Source organism: Spinacia oleracea, chromosome 5 (assembly GCF_020520425.1).
Source record: "Spinacia oleracea cultivar Varoflay chromosome 5, BTI_SOV_V1, whole genome shotgun sequence".
NCBI classification, from domain to species: Eukaryota; Viridiplantae; Streptophyta; class Magnoliopsida; order Caryophyllales; family Amaranthaceae; genus Spinacia; species Spinacia oleracea.
Window position 1 is genome coordinate 97,543,974 of NC_079491.1, and position 23,581 is coordinate 97,567,554.

At 34.8% G+C, this 23,581-nt stretch overlaps 2 protein-coding genes across 2 annotated transcripts; one reads left to right on the plus strand and one right to left on the minus strand.

The window, feature by feature from the left end:
- Window positions 1-2,671: 2,671 nt before the first annotated feature.
- LOC130461718 (zinc finger CCCH domain-containing protein 6-like) lies at window positions 2,672-6,351 on the plus strand. The gene is made up of 3 exons (XM_056829899.1): window positions 2,672-2,706; window positions 5,717-5,872; window positions 5,922-6,351. Exons 1-3 carry the CDS (start codon window positions 2,672-2,674, stop codon window positions 6,349-6,351), a joined length of 621 nt encoding a protein of 206 aa, XP_056685877.1.
- Window positions 6,352-15,974: 9,623 nt separating this feature from the next.
- LOC130461719 (uncharacterized) lies at window positions 15,975-17,856 on the minus strand. The gene is made up of 4 exons (XM_056829900.1): window positions 17,353-17,856; window positions 16,703-17,221; window positions 16,366-16,559; window positions 15,975-16,278 (listed from the first exon to the last, which is right to left on the minus strand). The coding sequence occupies exons 1-4, from the start codon at window positions 17,854-17,856 to the stop codon at window positions 15,975-15,977; spliced, it is 1,521 nt and encodes a 506-aa protein (XP_056685878.1).
- Between the last annotated feature and the right edge of the window lie 5,725 nt (window positions 17,857-23,581).

Below are 23,581 nucleotides of genomic sequence, written 5' to 3' on the forward strand. Positions count from 1 at the left end.
GCGACGACTTAAGGGGTCGAGAATATTTTGCTCGATGCCTCCTAAAATCGTCGTCAAAATGTTAGTCGAGATTTATCGACGTCTTGTTTTGTCGAAAATAACGACGCCTATCCGATCATTGAAGGCCCAATTCCCCGTCGACTATTACGACGCTTTTTGGCGTCAGTATTAAACTTAAATGTTTTTAGACGTCGCCAGATGTTACATTTTGCTGCTCAATTTTTTTTTTGCGAGAACCTGTCTTTGCCATTGAAAAGCGTCGAGAATATTAACTTCTCCTTTCTTTGCAACGGGGGTCTATTTTTGTTATATCTAAACAAGAATTTTAAATAACAAGATAATAAGAAATGCAAGGTACTATAAGCAGATAAAGGAAGCTTTAAAAATGACAAATCATTGATTTATTTAATATTGTTACAATTTACATAACATGTCTCAAATAATGTAGTACATAACTTCCATCGTTTGGTTCAATAGTGTATAATAACCACTATTGTCAGCTAAGATCATTAATATAATTAATTATAAATCGACATTAATTAGCTATATTATTAACATAAAAACATATAACTAAGATTTCATCTTCTAGCCTACACTCTATTAGAAAATTTGGAGCCGTCAAATATCATCCATAGCACTTAAACAACCTTGAAAAAAAAAGACAGGTTAAAAATGAGCGAACATATAGTATGCAAACAGTCAGATGCATGCATGCTTATTGTTCAATATATACGAACACAAAATAGAAAAGATATTTGGTCTAACTTTCTGAAATTAAGGTAAATGTAAGATTAACCTTTTGAACGTTAATCAGTCAGATGCATGCTTATTGTTCAATATCACATTTTTTGAGCCTTCTTTCCATTGCTCCAAATTTCTTTTCCAGTATATTATACGGTGCTATGTACACCAAAATAAGCATTAAAAGACAATAAAAATGGAATCTTCGAGATAAAGAGACCAAAAGAATTAGAAAAGCACTTGTAGTGGTTTCATCTATAACTATACTAAAAGAGAAATCCCTAAAACCAAAACTGACACGTGTCGCTCTCACAATTAAAATTTTTCCGCTTTTTTGTCCTTCCCTAATTAAACAAAATAATTATATTTTTTACTTGATTTGTGAAAATATTTCCCTTCCCAAATTAAAAAGAATAATTATATTACTTGATTTATGACAATATTTCCCTTCCCAAATTAATTTTCCCCCCAACGCTCATACCCAAGCGTCGAGCACCCGGCGTCTAGAAACCTAGGATTTTGTAGTAGTGTCCTATTTCTTTTGGCTTGGCCCTATTTACTTTTTGGTGAACAGTTTTCAGGAACTTGATGTGACGATGTGGCATGCTTACATACGTGATTAATGGAGAGTTTCACCTATTTAGGATTTTGTTTAAGTTTGTTTTTATTTTAAGGATTTGGTTTTCTTAGGGTTTTGATTTTGAATTGATTTGAAAATACATTATTGTTATTTAAATTATTATTATATAATAAAAAAAGTATTTTGAGTTATTTCTGCTGCATTAGTTGAGTTAATTAACCTTTAACGTAATCATGTGGCAGTAATACTCCTAAGTTTCTCTCAAGGTTGGTTTTATTTAATTAAATGTTGGCTTTAAAAAGAGAGAAATTTGGGGGTGTTACAAAATGGTATCAGTTTAGCCATGAAAGAACATAGGATTAAAAGTTAAATAAATTTGAGAGTAAGGGTAGAATTTAAGGGGCATATATGATAGAGATTCGCATTCTAAGCATGAAATCTGTTTTCAAAGAAAATTATATTTTCAATAAAAATTATTTTCCTATCTTTTGAGAAAAGATTATTGGTGTGAATCCATCACTCGTAATGTCTTATGTCTAGGATGAATAAGAGGACCTAATACCGACGTTGTGTATAATCCTCTAGCTACCTGGGAAAATGTTTTGATTCATTCACACTAAAAATCGAATACTTAGAACTCATAAAAATTTTGAGAAAAAATCAAATCATTTGTGAATTGGATTCAAGGAACGATTAATTTTTTTTCATGATAGAATTTCGTGAACTTGTGCATTAGTTTAAGGGTCTGAACTTTTTTTAAAAAAAAATAAAAAAATGTTCGTATGAATTTTCGTAAATTTAGTCACGATTTTATGTGAATTTTGTGCACAACTATTTTCTTAACTAATTATGCTACTTGGAAGGATTTTGATGGAAATTTTGATTTGCTAACGATGATGGATTTTCTCATATTTGAAATTGGTTTAATAATTTTTCCCTCGATGAAATTTGGTGGAAAATTTAATTTTCTAATGGTAAGTTTTCCTATGTTTGGAAATTGTTGAAATTATTCTTTTTATGAAATCAAGGTAAAAATTTAGGAAACTGTGACACTAATTGTCAATTATTAAATGTTTGTGGAAAGTTAAATTGTCTTCATGACAAAATTATAGCAAGTTTTATGGTGCCTTATTTAAAGAGTGTAGTGATTAAAGCTGAATTAATAGTCTATTACGACATATGTGAAATTTATCTCTACAACGTGATTGATTAGTGTGAATTGTAAGGTGACTTTTGAATAGTCTAATTTTCATGATTTAGGAGTATATATTTTGTTTTCCTGTGTGACATTAACTCAAGTATTTGACGCGTTATATGCCATGTTTGCAAAGTGATTTATGGTAGTTTAATATGTTGAATATGCTTGACCTATATGCTAATGTCAGGTGAGTTTATGAGTTCTAGTTAATTAAATTTTGGCCACTAATTTCAAGAATTAGTAAAAGTGATGGTCGATTGGTTAAATCCTTTACAGAAAAGAGGTTTAGTATTTTTATTCGTCCTTTAATAGGAAGAAGGAAGTTTCTCTTAATGAATTAGGAATTGTGGAAGATGATTTCAATGTTTATGCAATTATTTGTTAAGATTTTCTAAAGCTTTGGTGTCATGAGTTAGGAGGAAGGGGAAATTTACGAGTTAGGAAAATAAGTATATGATTAATGGTGTATATTAGTTTCAACATATTATCATGCTTTGGATAGGTTGGATGAGAATTATATCAATTGTGTTATTGGTTTAGCATTATAACGTCATCTACATATGGTGTAAGATTAGAAAAATGGGCATAAAAGATTATTTTGTGATCTTATGGATGTGTGACATACCAAATTCGAAGTTTGATTTAGTTGGACTGTAATTATTATTAAAAGTTATCAATGTAATTACGAAGGAAGGAGGTATACCGCAAGCCCGTGTTGAATTTCTTTATATTACATTTTATGGATTTTTATCTTAAAAAGGGTGGGATGAAGAGATTTTAGAACAACTTAATCGCCATGTAAGGTTGATGTATGAGAACAAGTCTTAAGATAGGGCTATTTTATGCACGAATATACATAGATTGGGTGATAGAAGATGGACCTACAACATTTATATTTATTTTTACCACAAGATGTACGTGTTAGGTTATGAACAATTTAATGTCATGCGAAAAAACCATAAATGCCAGAATCCAAATTAAATGCACAAAATCATTTAGCATAATTTAGTGAACACACTTTGTGATGCGTGTCTTGCCTAGATGCTCCAGAACCGAACAAGAACAAGTTAGAACGTCAAATGTCGTCCCTCCGTCGAAAGTCCACAGTAAGTTCGGATCCGCCTTAGGTTCAACCAACTAGGATTTAATCTAAGGTATTATAAATTCGGGATTCACTTTTAATGTGATGGGCAAAGAGAATTGAATTGTGTTTCAATTGATGTGTATTGTACATGTCCATAGGCCATGTGTTTATAGGAAATAGGAAAAATCCTAGGAGCCAAAACCCTAGCACGATTTAGGAAAGTTTAGGAAAATATACCAAAAAATCCAAAACCCTAATTGCCATAATGTTGGCCGGCTGCTTTGCACAGCAAGCAAGCCGGCAGCCTTGGCCTGCACACAAAGCCTAGCAGCGCTGGCTGTGCTTTGGCCCAAGGCGATGGCCAGATGCGCTGGCCCTAGTGGCTGTGCGTGATGTGCCTTGGCCCACGGCGCTGGCCCTTGTGGCTGGCGCGTTGTGCCTTGGCCCACGAGCGATTGGCCGTTGCTTCGTGCAACGGTCTGTCGCTCGTTTCGTGCTTCGGATTTGATTTTCCTATTCCGCAATATATTTTCGACTCAAACAATATTTACGTTTCCGATAATATTTCCGATTTCGACAATCCGATTCTGATAATATTTCTGTTTCCTGTAATATTTCCGATTCTGGCAATATTTTTATTTCCGATTTAATATTTCCGATACGAACCATATTTCCATTTCCGACAATATCTTCGACTTTGATAATATTTATATTTCCGTCATGAACCATATTTCCGTTTCCGGTAATATCTTCATTTCCGGCAAATATTCTTTCTTTGCTTTTTGACAGTTTGTTTAGCTCCCACTGAAACCAACATCCGTTATTTCCGAATATCCATAATTAGATTATCTATAGAATATAATACTCAACTAAATACTTTATCCGTTAACGTACTATTTTTGTGACCCTGCGGGTTCAGTCAAGAGTAAGTTGTGGTATTAATTATATTAATTCCACTTAAACTAAAGCGGCCACTAGCTAGGACTACAAAAAAACAGGACTCATAGTGACGCTTTTTTGGTCGAAAAGTGGCGCTAAAAAGTGTCACAATTTTCTATAATGACGCTTCACAAAAGCATCATTTTATTTTGGGCCACAATATAATGACGCTTTTAGTAGCCACAAAGCTCAAATTTTGTGACGCTTTTTTAAGCCACTCCTTTAATATAAGGACCCTTTTAATGGTTGATTTTTGTCGAGCTACATTTGAGCCAAATCGATTGTGATGCCACAAAGCGTCATAATTTACCTCGCCATATTTCCCACCAAAACTATTATGATGCAAAAAAGCGACACAATTTACCTCCCCATTATTTCCTACCAAAACACCTTTGATGCAAAAAAGCGTCACAATTTACCTACCAATCATATTTTTTAACATTTTTCTAAATAGATAAACTTTATAACCAAAACTTTATAGCAGCAACACTATAAAACCTGCAAACAGCTCAGCAACCAACCACAACAGAAACAACTGACTGCAACAACAGAACAAAACAGCAGCAAACACTCATCCATGTGCATATTTGCACTGTCCAGTAATCAAATGTACCTGTAATCACATACTTAATTTTAATAAAAAACATCAATGTGCGTATTTGCATTGTCCAATAATCAAACTAGTTAAGAACATACCAAAATAAAAATAGGATCCTATATTATATATCCATACATCAAATTTTTGTCTTATATCAAATCACATTAGAAATAAAAATAACTAATTTCTTTCCTTTAACATCAAAGAACTGTTGGTTCCTAAATCCCCGTGATTGAGATCGGAGCTTCATATCTTGATCTAATTGTTATCTTTGCCACCTGAATCATCATTAATCTACACATAAAAAAATTTATGTCATATTTGTGAAATGTAAAAAGTATTATAACACTATTTTCGAATAACCAAAAAATCACTATAAAAGAAGTCATTTTATATAGTCTCACAGAAATATGGTCATTTCATTTCAGGTATGATCAAGAAAAATCAAGAAAATTACTATATGTATAATCTGTTCATTACATTTCAGGTATTACTCTCTCTAGTCTCTTTCCTTTTTTTATTGATTACGAGTTTTTCTTGATGTTTTGCGGTTGAATGCAATATTTTATGCACCAGATATAGTGGGACATTGGTTTCTGGAGTAGCACGTTGTGGTCAAGCAGATGCATTAAAAGCTGCTCTTACTGCTGTGGCGAAGAGTAATGAGCAGATTGACCACGACCTGCTTGTAAAAATTCTAAGTAATCCGACAATTTTAGAACAGTTAGTAAGGTCCTCAGAGTATCCCCAAGCCTTTATCTTCTGGAGCACCCGTGTACAGGATGGATACACCAGCTCAGTATAATAATATGGAAACAGGATCATCCTCATCCCCAATGATGATGTCAAATGGGTTAGTGTACCCGTATACTAATGGTACTGGACCTATGACCCATCAGCAATCAATCCCACCGCTCTCTGTACAATCTGGTTCTGGTTCTCAAATGAAGGACCTCAACTACAACAAGAACTTGATTCACCAACATGGAGGAGAAAGGCAAGGCGAGCCTCAACCTCAACCTCAAGCTCAACCTCCATTTTCAACCCATCCCATTCCCATCCATCAGTCAGGAATAATAGATCAAGAAGTAGATAATTCAAAACAAAGGGATGCAAAACATAAGATGATGAAGCCTTGTATTTATTTCAATAGTTCAAAAGGTTGCAGACATGGTGTGAATTGTATTTATCAGCATGACATGTCGCTCTAGCAACGGGTTAGTAGCATCTAAGAAATGCAGAGTGCAAAGAGAATGAAGATGGATAGAGTGATTAGAGGACCACAGTCATACAGTTAAGTTAATCTGATGATAATTTCTTTTTGGTTCCAGGAGATATTCTTAATCAATCTCCTAAAAGAATTGTGCCAGATTCGTAATACTGATCTTTGGACATACATGAATGGAACCCTGGTTCTCCAAAGAGCATTCTTGTGGGAGAGATTTCTGTCTTCCCTACAGATAGCTTCGTCCTCGTATGCATACAAATTTTAATCCAGGAAGAAAGAGTTTTCATCCTCATTTGGCACCTTCGTATACTGCTTCGGCTATCTTTATTTGTTTCCTGAGGTTTTTATTTCGTTTCTTGCTAATTTATTTCTCTTACCCCCCCTTTCAGCACACCATATATCAAGTTGAAATAAATAACTAAACTAGTTGGCCTGTATGGAATTATGTAACTAATTTTTTTATGTACCATGGGCATATCATCAATCGTTATTTATCGTAAATGGTTTGACATCACGTAATACAGATGGATTATGGAGGTATATAAGCACAACCAGTATATTAATTGTTCTCTTAAGGAAAAGGGTTTGGACATGTTTCATTAACCTCCTGTGTAGAAGCTCCTTGTTCCGAAGTTTGAGATGTAAATTGAGAGGAAACAACAGGATTAACAATTAGAGAGGGTGTCTGCCTATGTAAAGAACGATAGTTAGATAATTTAGGAGCCGTAGAAACATCTGGATGTAGGAATGTAAAGCTGAGCTTAGGGTAACTGGTTGTTATCTCAATATTATGCTGAGAAGGAAGCCGAAAAAGCTTTGGTTTACTGGATTGAAACATATACTTGGATTTGTATGTTGAAAGATAAATGTCGGCCAGAAGTGGAAAGTGTTGGAAAGTGAAGAGCGTGACAGGGACTAAGGCAATAAGAGCAACCGGAATAGGAGCCCAGCTCATGCCCTCTCGGAAAGTGATGAAGAATGTTGCTATTGAGATGAGCAGCAAGATGAGCCCATTCATGAGCTTCAGAGGCAAGAATTTGTGGCAGAGAGAGCTGTCCAGATTCAATATGGTCCAACTGACCCCGTTCTCTTCTGTTTTGGATGTCGTAATAAAGAAGATAACTTCTTATACAGTGATTTGTGGTTATATATGGTCCAACTGTCGCTTTTTACTTTTACCATTGGTGTATTCTCTAAGGTGCTTATCGTCTATATTAAAATCTTCATCAGTTCAATAGTCTAGTTGCCTAATCTATTTCGTGACGTGTAAGACTTCATGAATAAATTAGTAACCAGTATTACTATTCAAAATTAAAAGGTATTGTTTATTTTTCTTGCATCATCAAACAGATTTTTTAATATATGTTCTTGCAACAACAAGCAGCAAAGTATTCATATTTTATAATTTTTGATATTATTTGATCAAAAGAGTTCATTCTTTTCCCGTTCTTCTCCTCCAAATTTCAAGTTCCTGATCAAAATTCCTAGAAAGTTGGGATATTGACTGCTCTAATTTGGTTTAACTTTCTGCCCTTTTTGGTAGGAAGGTAAGTTTTCTTTTGGTAGGAAGAAAAGGCATCATTCTAATTGTTTGTTTTTTCTTTTTATCCTCGGGTCATTTGGATTTAAGTGATAATGGTTAGCTGGCAGGGAGGAGGAACATAAGAGATTGATAAAAAAAATACATAGCTAAATAAAAAAAGAGAAAGTATAAGGAATATAACTGACCATCAGTATTGCTGATTCTGCACCATCTAAAAGGTCCGATGACACATTTCCTTTACGTACTTCCTTGAAAACTTGTCCAAAGTACGAAGCAATCATCTTAAATGTCTTTGTTGTTTGATCAAACTTGTTGTCCAGCACTTGATTGTGTTGTGCAAGGTCTTCATTTTGCTTCTTTACAACTGATAATTCGACTTTTAAGTTCTCCATTTCAATATCACTATCGTTAAGATAGCCAGACCCTTCTTTCCTCAACAAACCTTCCACTCCAAAGATGTCACTTTGCTTCACTCCAAAGCCATAATTTAGAGGACGTTTAGGCACTTCACCTCCGTACATAAGCTCATTAAAGACCTCATTCTCAATTTCGACCTTAGACTTGGAAGTAGAGGAACTTGCAAGGTTTTCTTGGACTTTATTGTTTGCATCCTCTTGGTACATAATAAGAAATGCGTAAGGTTTAGATGACAAAAATATGAATTATTGAATGAACTCAAAGCAATGGATACAATAAATTGACGAGATATTGTGCCCTCTTTAAAGCTTCCATCTTCTTTGGCATAAACTGATTTGTAAAACGTCAATTCGCTATACTTTCCCTTCTTCTCTTTCTGCAATTTTAGGAAAAAAAATATTCAACAAACTTATGGAGTAGATAGAGGCTGATTAGAGCATATATGATTAGCACCTATAGCAACTGAAATGCAACAAATCAAATAATGTAAAAAATCATACAAGATCTTCTCTTCGATTAGCAAAGCTTGTAGGACCACTGTTGTGAATATGACCTCGTACTACTCGAACATCTTTTCCAAGTTAAGATAATTTCTAAGTTCATAAATCAATGTTATCATGAATCGGAGATAAAAAAGTAGCTTACTCAAATCAGGATTTGTTGGGGTTACATACCGTGCCCTTTAGTGAAAACCAATAATCGACCAAATCATTCCAACTGCTACTAGATATTCCATAAGGAATACTATCATAATTTTGATCTAGAGTTTTATTCACTGGATCAAAGTACTGCTTCTTCAATATATACCTATGATTCTTCCATGATTTACCAGCACGCCTCACAATTGCCTTGTAAACTACCAGCCCATCAGGTATCACAAAATGTTCCTTCAAAGACAAAAAAAAAAATTCAAGTTACATCACATGTTACATCACATCATTGGGATAGAAACAAATCAAGTTTGAATGTTTAGGGGAATTATATATTTTAAAATTAATAAAATAGATAAGTCCATTGTCCTAGTTATAACATAACTTTAATATTGATGGATAAGAGGGGAATAGAAATCAGGTACTAGAGTCTCTGGTCTTCCATTTTACCATTTTCAGTTGGCTTGATCTCTGACACCCTTTTACTTAATGCAAGTTGCATTTCTCTGTAAAGACTTGTTTGTTATAGTGTTGAGATGGGGCTGCGGGATAATAGTTTCTCCCTATCTTACAATTAAACAGACACTTTAGTTTATCAAATGCTTCTATGTCTGTGCTTTGGAATATAATTTCTTGCTTGAGAGTGGTTTGTATGTTTGAGCAATCTTCATCAAGTACTCGTGCAACATTTTTTATACACATTGTTTTTTATTATTGTTTGTGAACTTGGCCTAGGAAGAAGCTATTGTTTTATATTTTAATTGAATAATATTACCATGGGGTTTTTGAGATTGAGAAATGGTGCTGAATTGCACATATTGTTAGCTGATTATAGGTTAACTGAAATCCTGGCTATTAATACTGTTATGTGCCTGAAATTCGGGATATTAATACTGTTAAGGACCTTTTCAGTCTGTTCAAGGGAAATGGAAAGGAACTAAGAAAGTGTAAAGAGGGTAAAGGAATCAAGAATGGGAGTTCGATCATTTTTGTTTGATAGTAGTAAGGAATATCTTTGCAACCAGTCAGAGCAACTAAGTTCGATCAGTTTTTTTCCTACGGCAGGAATATCTTTGCAACCAGTCAGAGCAACTAAGCTATCCTTGTTCTTGTCAAGATTTGTATTTGATGTAATGAAAACCTTGTTCTAATTGTTGTTGACTAGAGTAACCTAGTGAATATCTTGTTCTTATTGACAGAAGCCCTGCAGATACAACCTCTCTTGTCTCAGTGTGTCTCACTAGTGAACAAGGATTCAAACCTGTCAGTGATCTGAGTGTGTGCAGACCTGTTTAGCTTAGGTGTCTCCCTGATGAACAAAGATTCAGACCTGGTCAGTGATCTAAGTGTGTGCAGTCCTGTTTAGCTTAGGTGTCTAATTTAAGTTCCGAACCTTATTTTTCTCCTATTAAATTCTGAGCTACAAGAGCATCACATGCTTATACTTACTATGCATAGTAATATGTAAAAATATAATCTCATTGGTTGACAAATGCGTAACTAGTTGATCATGAATGAAAGGGTTAAGAACGGTAATCTACATACCCGAACCATTGTAACAATATTAGATTTTAACTTCTTGTTCACAGCATGCCAGGTTTTGATTCCCACTGGACACAATGAATCTTTTTTTGCAATATCATCGAGGAAACTCACAAGGATGGAACCACCTTTTCGGAGAGGTTGACAGAATTCATTGAGCTTGACATAGTATCTGAATCCTTTTTCATCAGTCCAAACGTCTCGAGGCTGGACTGAACCCTTCACGAGATGGCGTTTTCCATTAGCATCTGCCAGATTTAAAGATATAGAGTTACGTGTAGTAATTAAAAAAACAACTCGATTACATAGAATCACCAATATATAAATAAAAAACAAGTGCATCTTTTATGTAGAGATATGTTTTTACCTATAGCTAGAACCTCTTCCTTCTCATCAAACTTCATGCTTTTCGGCCAATTTGCAACTATAATCCGGCGTCAAGGTTTTGATGCTTTCACACTAGTCTCTCCCCCATCTCGTTCGTTCAATTCTTCTTCACTTTCAGAAACTGATTTGCCTGGTTCATCAGAACTGTAATTTGGCATAATTTCTGACTCATCCTGAATGGATGGAGTAGACCGATCAACATGAAAGGATGGAGTAGATCGCTCCATGGGAGATGAATTTGCACTAACATCCATGTATGTTGGAGGCCTCTGAACAGAAACCCGATCACCATATCCATTTTTATTCCGTGTCATAGAGTCTAATGGTGATGGTGTAGGAGGAGGCCGTGACAGCACATGTTTTTTTAAACCCATGGGTGGAACAAATGATTTTTTCTCTGAATATGGTTTGGCACCTGTGAAAGAAGATAGAATTGGCTGTTGTACATCTTTGTGAGGCAGACTTGTAGCTTTGATAGAAGTTTGTGAAACTTTCTGAGGTTGATGGGTAGCTTTATGAGGCTGTTGGGTAGCGTTATGAGGCTTGGCATGCTGTGCTTCTTTTTCTGCTGCTATTTGAATGAGATTTGGAAATAAAGGGCCACGCGACCATCTACTTTCAGCCGCTTTTTTCCGTGGTTGTGATGCTCCTGTAAGAGTGGATGAAATTGAGTGTTGCGATGGTTTAGAGGATGGTTGTGATAGGGTAAAAGATGGTTTTGATGATGTTTGAAGTTGGGGCTTTGATGGCATGGAAGTAGATTGAGGCATGGATGATTTTGGAGCAACCATGGAAGGAGATGGTGTAGAAGACGTAGGCTTTCTAACAGTTGTTGACTGCTTGATGGGTTCTGATATATGTCCAAATGGTTGTGATACTCCAAGTGTTGGAGGGAAGAATGGTCCCCATTTTTGGGTGGATTTGTCAGAAGATTTGGCTGACTTTGGTGAAGCAAGGCTCGAGTCTTCACTAGTGGTGGCTATGAAGGTTCTTTTACTCCTGTAACTCATTTGTTCAGTTCCTGTTGAGCAAGTAAGAAACGCAATTAGCATGGAATAACCAATAGGATTCTAATAAAATCATACATAAAATTAAAGAAATTGTTGGGAAGAAAACTACAATACACAAGTTCTTTGCCTAGAGAATCATAAATTGACAATAACAAAAGAAAAACAAGTATTTAGCGGTGATAAGTGCATAAGATTTGTATTTTATTTGTTAAGTTCTGAATCTCTACCGACAAGCTTCTACCTCTCTCCTTACCCTATAATCCTACACCCCGAAAAGGAGGGGAAAAAGTATGTCTTGAAACCTCATTCTACAAATTATCTATCCAGTAGAGTGCTCGGATTAAATCATAGGAAACATAAAAAATTATGAGCATACGAAATTATTCTAAGGTCTCTTTGAGAAGTATTGACACAGGTTTTCAAGCGCTATCTGATTTTGAGAAATTTTGCTGTTTTCTCAAGAACTATCAGTTCGCATCATTTCAAGCTATTTTAGAACAAAAAGGACATGACCATTTAAAGGCATGCCAAATTTCATGCAAGGTGAATAGGTGACAACTAAGTTTCTTAGTCCGCCGGACAACCTGGTTTCTAATATGACGAAAACACGTGATCAGATGGGGTCAAGATCTTTAACATCCAGATACATGGTGATCTGAGGTGATAGCCAAGTTTCTTAGTCAGCTAGATAACCTGTCCTCTAATTTGATGAAAATAAATTATCAGATGGTGTCAAGATCTTTTAACATCCAGATCTAGGCATAGTGATCTTGAGCGTTATTTCTTTGTTCTGTGGCTTCTGCCAAGTTATTTATTTCGAGGGTTAGCCTTCTAATTTCTAAATAATCTGAAAAAGAGTCATTTCAAAGGAAAGTATTTATCAGTTTAAAATAGATGTTGCAGAGAAGTCAATCAGCTAGTTTAGCAAGCAACTCTCTAGAGGTAAGACTCTCAAAACTTCAGCAAGAGAAGAAGCTCAAGAAATAGCAAAGAAAAAACTAGATGAACCTTTTTTTATAAAGAATATGAATAGCAGAAACAGAACTAAAACCAGAGGACAAGTTGTCCGCACAAGCAGCACAGTAAGAGAATCAGATACAAATTAGCCCAGTTCCATTGAATTTTCCACTGAGTAACTGTCAAAAGCACCCTCCATTTTAGACAGTTAGCCTACAAGATGCTACACAAGTTATTCAATCCCAAAGGATCATGCAAATTAAGAGCTGCCAGACGATTCACAAGAAAGCATAATAATTAATGTTGATGGAAATCAACTATCTCACTCTCTTCTTCTTCATAATCCTATACCTCATCTTTCCATATGTACACAGCTACCAAACAGTTCAACTAAGACAGATTATAGCAAGAGGCAATCAAATAAATAAAAAGAAAAGAATTGAGCGAGTGAGTGAGTGAGTGTGTGAGTGCTCATGTGATCTAGCTTTCAATTCCCACATATTTCATTTTACTTGCAGCATAGATATACAGCTGAAAATAAAAGTAACTTAGGGTCGTCGGTCAAGGATGCTTAGTTAGGAAGGGAATGGTCAATGAAAATAACATGTAATAGTAACAGGATCAGATACAAAATAGCCCAGTTTCGTTGAATTTTCCACTAAGTAACTGTCAAAAGCACCCTCCATTTTAGACAGTTAGCCTACAAGATGCTACACAAGTTATTCTATCCCAAAGGATCATGCAAATTAAGAGCCTTTGTGTAATAGCTACTAAGGCTCATTGTGGCTTTGGTAAACTTTTAGTTATGGTGTAATTTTGTTTTTATTAATGTCAAATTCAGCCTATGTCAAAGAAAAAAAAAACTAGAGCAATTTATAATAGTTGCAAAAGTTGCAGCAATTATTATCTTTTTAGTCATAATAAAAGAAAGTTCAACTGTCTTATTACAAGGACACTATTCCATTGACATGTATTCTTCTCTGAGCTAAGTTCGGCTACCTGTATATTCATCAATAGTTCAGAAGTAAAATGGATTACATAGACCACAAACCCAATGACACTAATCCCAACAAAAACCTAAGATGAAGTGAACTAGTTATTGATAATCTCTCTAACAGCCACAGACTGATACCATACTTTGATACTTTGATACTGACATAAAACATAAGAAATTCTACAAGCAAATATATGGCTGTTCGAAAAATAAGTTTTAGGGGACGATAAGGGGAGAATGTATAATAGACTGGAATCAGATTGTAGAATTGAGGAAGAAGAATGACTGTTAAATTAAGGTTCTTAAGTACGCAGTGATTTAAGCTAATTGACTTTATACTCTTTATAGGAAATGGACTCTGATGAGATTGAAGGGCTTGAAAGAGGCTAGTCTTCTTTCATATTTATGATTGTATGTTGAACTCTGCTGACTGAATGCAGGTATGAACGCCGACTTTCAGAATTAAATATTCATATGCAGGTTTGTTTGTTTGTTTGATCTCATTACATTTATCTGCTCTTTCTTTTTACTAATATCTTAACCTTCTGAAGTCTGAAATAATTTTTGACCATTTGTTTAAGTATAGGATAGGCTTCGTCAAACTCGTAAATATTATGACACCTATAATGCTCTTTTTGAGATAAAGGACTTGATGCTGAAGGAGATATCTCTACTAAATTCAGTCGATTCACAAGTAAGTACTTGTATTAGATAGATGTGTTCACATATTTCAGTAAAGACTGCAATTCATTTACTATCATAATCTCATGCACTACTGCATACATCAACTATGTATAATTTACTCAAGCTAAGATGTTAGACTCAAGCTACGATGTTGACTCAAGCTTTTTATTTGTTTAGCCTAACAGAACCCAGGGAATAATCATCACTAACCTGTATCCTACGACATAGTAATTCCTTGATAAAAAGGATAAAACTTCGCAGAATTGCCAACAACCTGTCATACACAAGTAAAGAATAATGGTTAGAGCAAGAATTAGGAGATAGTATAAATTTTGAATGCTACATAGTCATCTAATTCAGAACTCGCCTTTCTCCAACACTTCTTACTCCAGTCCAGTTTGAAAGTATCAATTATAGCTACCACAAGCATATCAACCGCAAGAAAAATATACAATACTCAATTTACAAGACACGAGAGAAAATAAATGATATTACTAAACACAATGCAATATGCATCATAGGATAGAACACATAGAACGTAATTACTAGATTGAAAGTAAAATAAAATATTCAATAGATGGAATCAATAGAATACAAATACAAATACAAGAGAAACAATAAAAAAAATAAACATGATCAATCTAACCCACCCTCTCCCTCTACTTCTACTGGTAAAGAATCACCTAAATCAAACAAGTCCCTAGGCTTATTCTTAACAACATGCAACCATCCTTTTTGAATTTCATCTTCTATGTAAAAAACTTATTTTGCTTGAGATGAGAATATAAATGGATCATCTTGCAACAATCGGCCAGTATGCATCAATTTCGAGAAATTGACACATACGTCGCCATTTGGATATGTTCTTACACCCCTATGAATGTCTACCCAATCACAAAGAAACAATACAACTTTGTAAGCTCCATAGTAATTTAATTCATAGATATCCATCACTTTTCCAAAATATGCCTCTCCATCTGCTTCAACCATAATTCCAGAATTTTGTGTCAGCAGACGACAATCGCGATCCATGGAAAGGAATTTAAATCCATTGATGATGAATCCTTTTAATTTTCTACCATAACAATACAAACCACCCGCTAAAGCTTTTCTTACTTTCTCATCTTCGGTGGTGGCATCTATGCAATGTACCTACGATGATACATAGTAAAATCAAATACATTGTTTTTTTAAAAAAAATTAAGTATTTATTCACATTAAAAGAACTTATTTTAAAAGTAACCTTATTTTGCAACCACCCTCCAAATTCATTGATGATCCAGTTGCTTTCATCACTCTCCGTGGCGGAACTTTGTGAGTTCATTTGACGCTTCTCCATTAAAATTCACTTCATGGAAGAAGAAATAACTTAGAATGATCTATTACAACAACAGATAATTCATAGGAAAAGTAACATAATACTTACTCCATATCCCCTTTGATCGCATCAGAGTGAAGTAAAACGTAGCGATGAGCTTGTTTTAAGCTTTTGTCATCAAGGCGAATGGTGACCTCCTTCCCAACAACTCGACCACAAGTGTTAAACAAGTAATCATTGGAATTTGAAATCTCATCATCCATCCTCGTAGGTATGTTAAAGATGGTCTTAACACCTTCAAGATATCTCGAACAAAACATAATTGTCTCCTCTAATAGGAAGCCTTCCGCAATAGATCCTTCAGGTTGGGCTTTATTCGTTACATGTGATTTCAAATGGAACAAGTACCTTTCAAATAAAATATTTTTACTTTTAATATAGTAAATGTGAAATATTTAATAAAATAATATAATTAAGACATGGAAGAAAATTAACCTTTCAATGGGATACATCCATCTGTATTGCACTGGTCCACCAAGTTTAACCTCCTCCACTAAGTGAATCAACAAATGGACCATGATTGTGAAAAATGAAGGCGGGAACTCTATTTCCAACTTACAAAGAGTTAAAATAATTCCATCTTGAAGATCATCTAAATCATCTGGATCAATAGTAGTAGAGCACAACCTCTTGAAAAAAGAAGACAATCCAGCCAACAATCAATCACTTTTGTAGCGTTAGAAGCTCTTAAGGCAACAGGAAGGATATCTTGCATTAGAACATGGTTGTCATGACTTTTGAGGTTAATCAACTTTTTTTTCTTCATATTCACACAACTAGAGAGGTTGAATCCATATCCATCCGGAACTTTAAGTTTCTGCAGAACATTTAAGAACCTCTCTTTCTCCTCCGTAGACATAGAATAGGAAGCTGGAGGCATGTATTCACTTCCATTAGGATTAGTACTAAGCCAAAGGTGAGGCTTTATTCTCCATTTTTCAAGAGCTTTTCGATCTTCCCTACTATCTCTACTCTTATCCATACTAAGAAGAGTTCCCAAAATATTCTCAGACACATTTTTCTCAATGTGCATTACATCTAAATTATGCCTTAAAAGATTATGCTCCCAATACACTAAATCAAAGAATATGCTTCTCTTTTTACCAAAAGCACTTTCATGTTGGACATCATTGTTATCATTATCTCCTCTTTGTCTCTTTTTCTGGGGTGCCTTCGACTTTCCATAAACATACTCGACCTTCTCTTGTTCACTCAATAAATCAGTCCCGCTAGGACGAGATGGAGCTTTACCCCGCTCATTAGTTCCATACTTCTCACAAAATTTTTCACCCTGAATTCGATATGGGTGATCTGAAGGTAACCATTTTCTATAGCTACAATAACAAATCTTGTTCCCAAATCTATCAGAAGGCGTGGAATCTATGCATATAGGACATGCATTGTAACCTTTTGTGCTCAAACCAGAGAGCATTGCATAGCCAGGAAAGTCATTAATAGTCCAAAGCAATTAAATTTCTTTCCTTCAAAAGCATCAAAAGCTTCAACCCCCGTCCACAACAATTTCAATTCATGCACTAATGGCTGCAAGTACACATCAATATCATTTCCAGGACTTGCTTTTCCGGGAATAAGTGTGGAAAAAATGAAAGAAGATGGTTTCATACATAACCATGGTGGAAGATTATAAGGAATCAACATCACTGGCCACGTACTATAAGTGGTGTTCATTAAACGATAAGGATTAAACCCATCACTCGCAAGACCGAATCGGACACTATGAGGGTCTAATGCAAAATCTCTATGACGCTCATCAAATGTCTTCCATGCTAAGGCATCTGAAGGATGCCTCAAAATCTTCTTATCATCTTCACCCAATCGCTCTGTATCATGCCATCTCATATCTTCTGTTGTTTCTGGTGACATGTAGATTCTTTTTAGCCTCGGGATAAGAGGGAAATATCGCATTACCTTAGCTGGCACACCCTTCTAATGAGTATCCGTACCTTGATCACTTGTAATGCCAACCTTACCCTTAGTTTTCGCCCACCTCGATGTACCACAAACATGACACTTGTCTTTCTCTAAAAATTCACCCCAATACAACATACAATTGTTCGGACAAGCATCAATCTTTTCATACCCAAGACTCAAGTCTTTTATCATTTTCTTGTTGTAATAAAAGGATGAGGAAAAATCAAGTATTTGATGAAACGCATCTAGAATTAGCTTCAACAGCATATTGAAAGATTCAATGGACCAATGATTCATACACTTCAAGTGAAACAAGTGTAAAAGAAAAGATAACTTTGAAATGTTGGTACACCCTTCATATAATTTCTCCTCAGAAGCTTCAAGTAACTTCTTATACTTCGCCTCTTCCTCTTTCATAGAATCATCATATTCAGCATCACTTTCATAGGTCACTGGCTCCTCAATCCACTCATCATCCTCTCGTGTTTCAAAAGTTGGGCAATTGGGAAACGTATTAACACTAAAAGCTGATCTTAATAGTTCTCCCATATTATCTCGACTAACAAACCCACTTTCATTATTTAGGGATCCTTCACTAGTACTCCCTCCATCACTACCAACCACACGATGAATCATATCCTCTTTAACATGAAAGATCCATTTCTTATACGACTTATAAAACCCCTTAAACAAAATATGTCCCTCTACTACATTTACCGGGAACCATTTCTCCACCTTACAATTCTTACATGGGCATCTAATTTTTCCATGGACTATATCTTCTTTAGCAAACTCAATGAATTGCATACAACCCTCGACATACTTAGGGTGGCCAATAGGTAGATCGATCCAACTTGTATCCATATCTATATGAAATTAATATAGTAATAAGATATATAATTATTATACGTTGTAAAATAGGAATTGCTTATAAGTAAACGTTATGATCATTTTAGAACCTTGATATTACATATAATTCAAATAGGAACTAGTTAAAAATAATATTTACTTAGGAGATTAATTCAAGTGAATATAAAATCAAAACACCTCCATACACAACTCTACTAATATTCAGTATCTATGTTCATCTTCTTGCTAGAAACTACTTTCATTCAATTCCATCTCATATCATCTTTAGCAAACAAGGTGATACTTTCAACTTCACATTAATTCAACAAGGAAAATAAAGCATGTGAGTTTAGCAGACAAGATGATACTTTCAACTTCACATGAATTCAACAAGGAAAATAAAGCATGCGAGTTTCACAAATTTACGAACACCAAAGTTTCAATAAAATAAATAAGATGGTAAAAGCTAAAAGAAAATAATAAGTCATAAGTCTAATCATTGCACTCAAATTTTGGTTTGATTATACGTATGAATTGATCATTTTATAATTTACACAACCACAAGTCGAATAGGAAAATAAAGGCAAATTCTATATAATATTAAGAATATCAAATTTAACAATAAGCACCTGTAAAACACTTGGGAAGGAGATGTCGGGACAAAGTAGATCCTGAACTCCACGAAAACTCTTAAAACCGGTGGCCACTTGAATTAAAGTCCAAAAACTTCCGCTGCTTCTGCGAAAAGATACATCAAACAAAATTTTACGAATTAAAAATAACTTCAGGAACGACTTAGTGTCCAGGATATCATAAATTTTGTCTCTAACCAAGTACACATGAACATAGAATTCCGCATACTCTAGGCATTTAATTTAATTTCTAGTTTCCTATATCTCGATCTACATTTCCTACACCAAATTCATTTCACCTTGAGAATTTATTAATCAAATTAAGAGCTCCTTAATTTTATATTATTTTGATGGAAGAGCTCTTTAACAAACTCTAAATCTAAGCTTTCAAGAACTCTAAAGAACTCTAAACAATCAACCAACAACCTAACCATCAAAAACAAAATGCAACAAAAGAACTACAATTAACAAAGGCAAACACAGAATAAAACACGCACAACAGCATATTGGCAGTAGATTAGGCAGAAAATTACCATACAGAATATCAGATCGAAGAAAAAGCAGATCATTAGCATATCAGATTCACAGCAGCAAGCAGTAGCAGTTACCCAGTTATTCTCGACATTATGGCCTCGACGCCAAAGGGAAACCGCTGCGTGAAATTCAGGTTTCCGATTTTACATGATTCTTATTCCATTGACCTGATTAAAGATTTTTTTTGGAGATAAATTGTGATATCAAGAAGCCACTAGGACACTGATTAAAGCCTGGACAGTATAGATTCAATGCACAACCCTTTATTGCGGCTTTGGCAGACTAGAATAATTCTGTTGTAGCTCTACGGAAAATCAAACCCGATTCTGGAAATATTTTTTAAGACCAAGGCATTATAACTAAAACCAAACTCAAGATAATTTATTTTTATATTTTTGGTAAATAAGGTATATTTTATTACCAAAAGGTATGAACCAAATATAATTGAAACAAAGAAACAACAAAACAAAAACAGCCAAGGGAGCACAAACCCGCATCCCAAGCTAAAAACACAAAAGCAACCACAAAGAGACAAGCCAAACGCAGAAGAGAACAACACAAAAGAACAGCAAAACAAAACAGCAGCTGCATCAGAAAGCAACCAACAATACAGCAAGCAACTGGTGCACTACTACAACTACACTACAACTACAGTAAGCACACAACACGTAGCTGCACACACTGACCACACACCAGGCTGAGCAGAACAGCAGCCCTTCAAACAGCAGGCCAAACAACTGCACAAACGCAGACAGACAACCAGAAGCGGAGGCACAAAGCAGAACTGCAACAGAATACAGACTGAAAACCAGAGTGCAAATTGAACACCCTGAAAAACTGACACCCTACGGTCTACACTAAACATCTTAACCACTCAACTCCAATATGTCATGTGGGTCTAGAGAACAATTCAAGCATCTAAAATCTAATGTAGGAACCCACCTTTGTACTTGGTTCAATTCCTTATGTCACTTAGTAGATGATATTAACACTTTAATAAAGTCGTGTATAAGACGATCTCACAATATGAAATACTCAAATTAAGAACACAAAATTAGTGTGAGACAGTTTCACCTAAAAGTGGCTAAGAAGTCAGAAATAAGCTAAGACAATATCACCTAAATGATTCTTTATTACAAACCCAAAATAGGAAGGGACCAAAAGGTTGTAAACTTTAGTAAAATTAAAATAATAATAACAACTCCATAGAAGTGTATCATATGTATCATATAAAAACAAATATTATTTTTCTGAGAATTTTTTAATTTCTAATAAGATTGTTTTTCTTTTATCTTGTTGGGTGGTAGAAGCAGGGAAACCCTGAAGAGGTGTTATAAGTTGTGAAAAAAGAAAATCAATGGCAATGAAAAAGGTGGATTGAGGAGTGAAGACTTGGATTCCTTCAAGAAACTGATGGTGTTTGGCGGTGGTCTTGAAAATGCAACAAAATACTACAGCAAAGTAACCAACAAAGGCAAAAACAGAATATAAAACAGGCACAACAACATATTGGCTGCATATTAGGCAGAACATAACCAAACAGAATATCAGATCAAAGATCGAAGAAGAACCAGATCATTAGCAGATCAGAATAACAGTATTTAGAGCAGCAAGCAGTAGCAGTTCACACTACTAAAAAACCAGTTATTCTCGACATTATGGCCTCGACGACAAAGGGAAACCGCTGCGTGAAATTCACGTTTCAGATTTTACATGATTTTATTCCATTGACCTGATTAAAAAATATTTCAACACTATATTGATCAAATTTACACCATAAAACCTCATTAAATTTACTTCCTTCTCTGTTGATCTTCTACTGATTCTATGAAAGAGTCATTGCTAAAAAGTAAAATATTCTTATTCGGTTGTAGAAGTATACACAGAAATTGGCAGTAGCTCTACTAAAACATTGCAAGCAACTATCACACTCATGTAAACCTATTTAAAGTACTATGTCATGTTCACAACTCTGTCAAATCTGTTGCATTAAATCATATAGTGATAAGTTACATTCAAATTGTTTGTTTGTTGGATGATTTTGTTTTACCTCGTAGTAATTGCAAACAGCTAACCGGGAAGTTACCAACGGCTCCAAGCACCCAACACAATTCCTGGCAGCAAACTACTCAACTCGATCCAATCTGTCAAATATAATTTCTAATCAGTTGTATGGATAGGATGGATTTACTTCTTACATAAAAACTTAGCCAGACTAAAAATTTCAGAATATCAATCATCTACACAGAAACATTAGCAACCACTCTGATTTTTCTATTTGTTGAAACAGGTTCTTAGTAATTCTTATCATTTTCCTAAATACAATTCTAGTTAAACTAAGAAACAAATAAACAACCAATATAATTGAAATAATACCGAATTAATTGTAGAGGTAAACCAATATTCGCAACTTATATTCCAAACTAATTGCAGAATTCACTATGGAAATGCAATACTAAAAAAAGCTGAAATCCCAAATTTACAGTATACACTCAATCCACTATGAATGCTTTAGGGCGTCCCTGGTTCTCATGAAAGCATATATTAAAAAAAGATAAGTTCATAACAAACACAAAGTAGAATTTTAATTAGAATATCCCTTAAAATTCAAAGGTCTAAAGTCTGTAGAATTCTTGTATCCCTGATTCTAATAAAAGCATCCCCTTTCATAACCCCATACTTTCATAGGCGCCTCTCCCCTAAAATTCAATTGCAAATTAATTGTACAATGAAAGAACTTACCGGTGGAATTAGCAGCTATCTCTCTGTTATGGCGCTGTGATTGGATTCGAATGAACTGCTCGATATTGTAATTAAGAAATCAAATTGTGAAATCCAAAGAAACCTTGTATGAGATTAGCGGTGAAGTAGTACTAGAATTAGCTTGCAATTATAGGCTTCTCCAGGTTTCCCATTTTATAGGAATGAAAGAATCAATGAGTTGAGGAGACTGTTTAATTTGGCGAGAATAATCTGGGAATTATTGAGAAAAATCTGGTATTTTTTGCTGAAGAGTAGCTAGATCGAGTGAGCATGGCAGCATCGGTTGTGCGCTTGAGGGCAGAGGAAGTTAGAGAAATTCGTGGGAACGTGCCGTTGAGAGGGGAAGTTTTACGCAAAAAATTTCATTTGAGCGGGATATAAGACACGTATTGTTTTTATTTATTTATTTTGGTTTTTTTTTTTTTTTTGATAAATATTTATTTTGGGATATTGTGACCATTCTTTTAGCCAATATTTGTTTACACGCTTAAATGGGTCAGTATATGCATTCCCATGTTTTTGGAACGCAAATAAATTGTGACCCTTCTTAAAAGCGTCACAGCAAAAACGTCATTATTGACACCAGTTTTTTGTAGTGGCATTCAGATCACTTGATCTCACTAAATAGTTATCTTGCTTAATTAACATTCAACCGCATTTATTAGACTTAGCATTAAATGTAAACTTGGACCAAGGGCATTATTTCCTTCAGTCTCCCACTTGTCCTTAGGGACAAGTGTGCATTTCCTAATTCCTTTGTCGCTTGATGCTTGCTCATGAACATAAGGTAAGACTGGTCATCCATATTATGTTCAAGAGTATTTCTCGGTGTTAGAGTTCAACTGGTCAAATAAACAGATAATCATAGCCTATGATTCATCTGAGCACGGCCATGCATTTTACAGTTTCTAGCTCTCCGAGTGGCCTTATGCAACTTTTGG

What these genes read in the sequence shown, in the direction of transcription:
- LOC130461719 (XM_056829900.1), bottom strand. Translation starts at nt 17,856, where the DNA reads ATGCGATATTTCCCTCTTATCCCGAGGCTAAAAAGAATCTACATGTCA. An exon ending in TGGCTATGCAATGCTCTCTG is followed by an intron (nt 17,222 to 17,352) that starts GTTTGAGCACAA and finishes TATCGAATTCAG; the next exon opens with GGTGAAAAATTTTGTGAGAA. An exon ending in TGGATGTATCCCATTGAAAG is followed by an intron (nt 16,279 to 16,365) that starts GTTAATTTTCTT and finishes TTTATTTGAAAG; the next exon opens with GTACTTGTTCCATTTGAAAT.
- LOC130461718 (XM_056829899.1), top strand. Translation starts at nt 2,672, where the DNA reads ATGTTGAATATGCTTGACCTATATGCTAATGTCAG. An exon ending in GACCTATATGCTAATGTCAG is followed by an intron (nt 2,707 to 5,716) that starts GTGAGTTTATGA and finishes TTTATGCACCAG; the next exon opens with ATATAGTGGGACATTGGTTT. An exon ending in ATTTTAGAACAGTTAGTAAG is followed by an intron (nt 5,873 to 5,921) that starts GTCCTCAGAGTA and finishes ACCCGTGTACAG; the next exon opens with GATGGATACACCAGCTCAGT.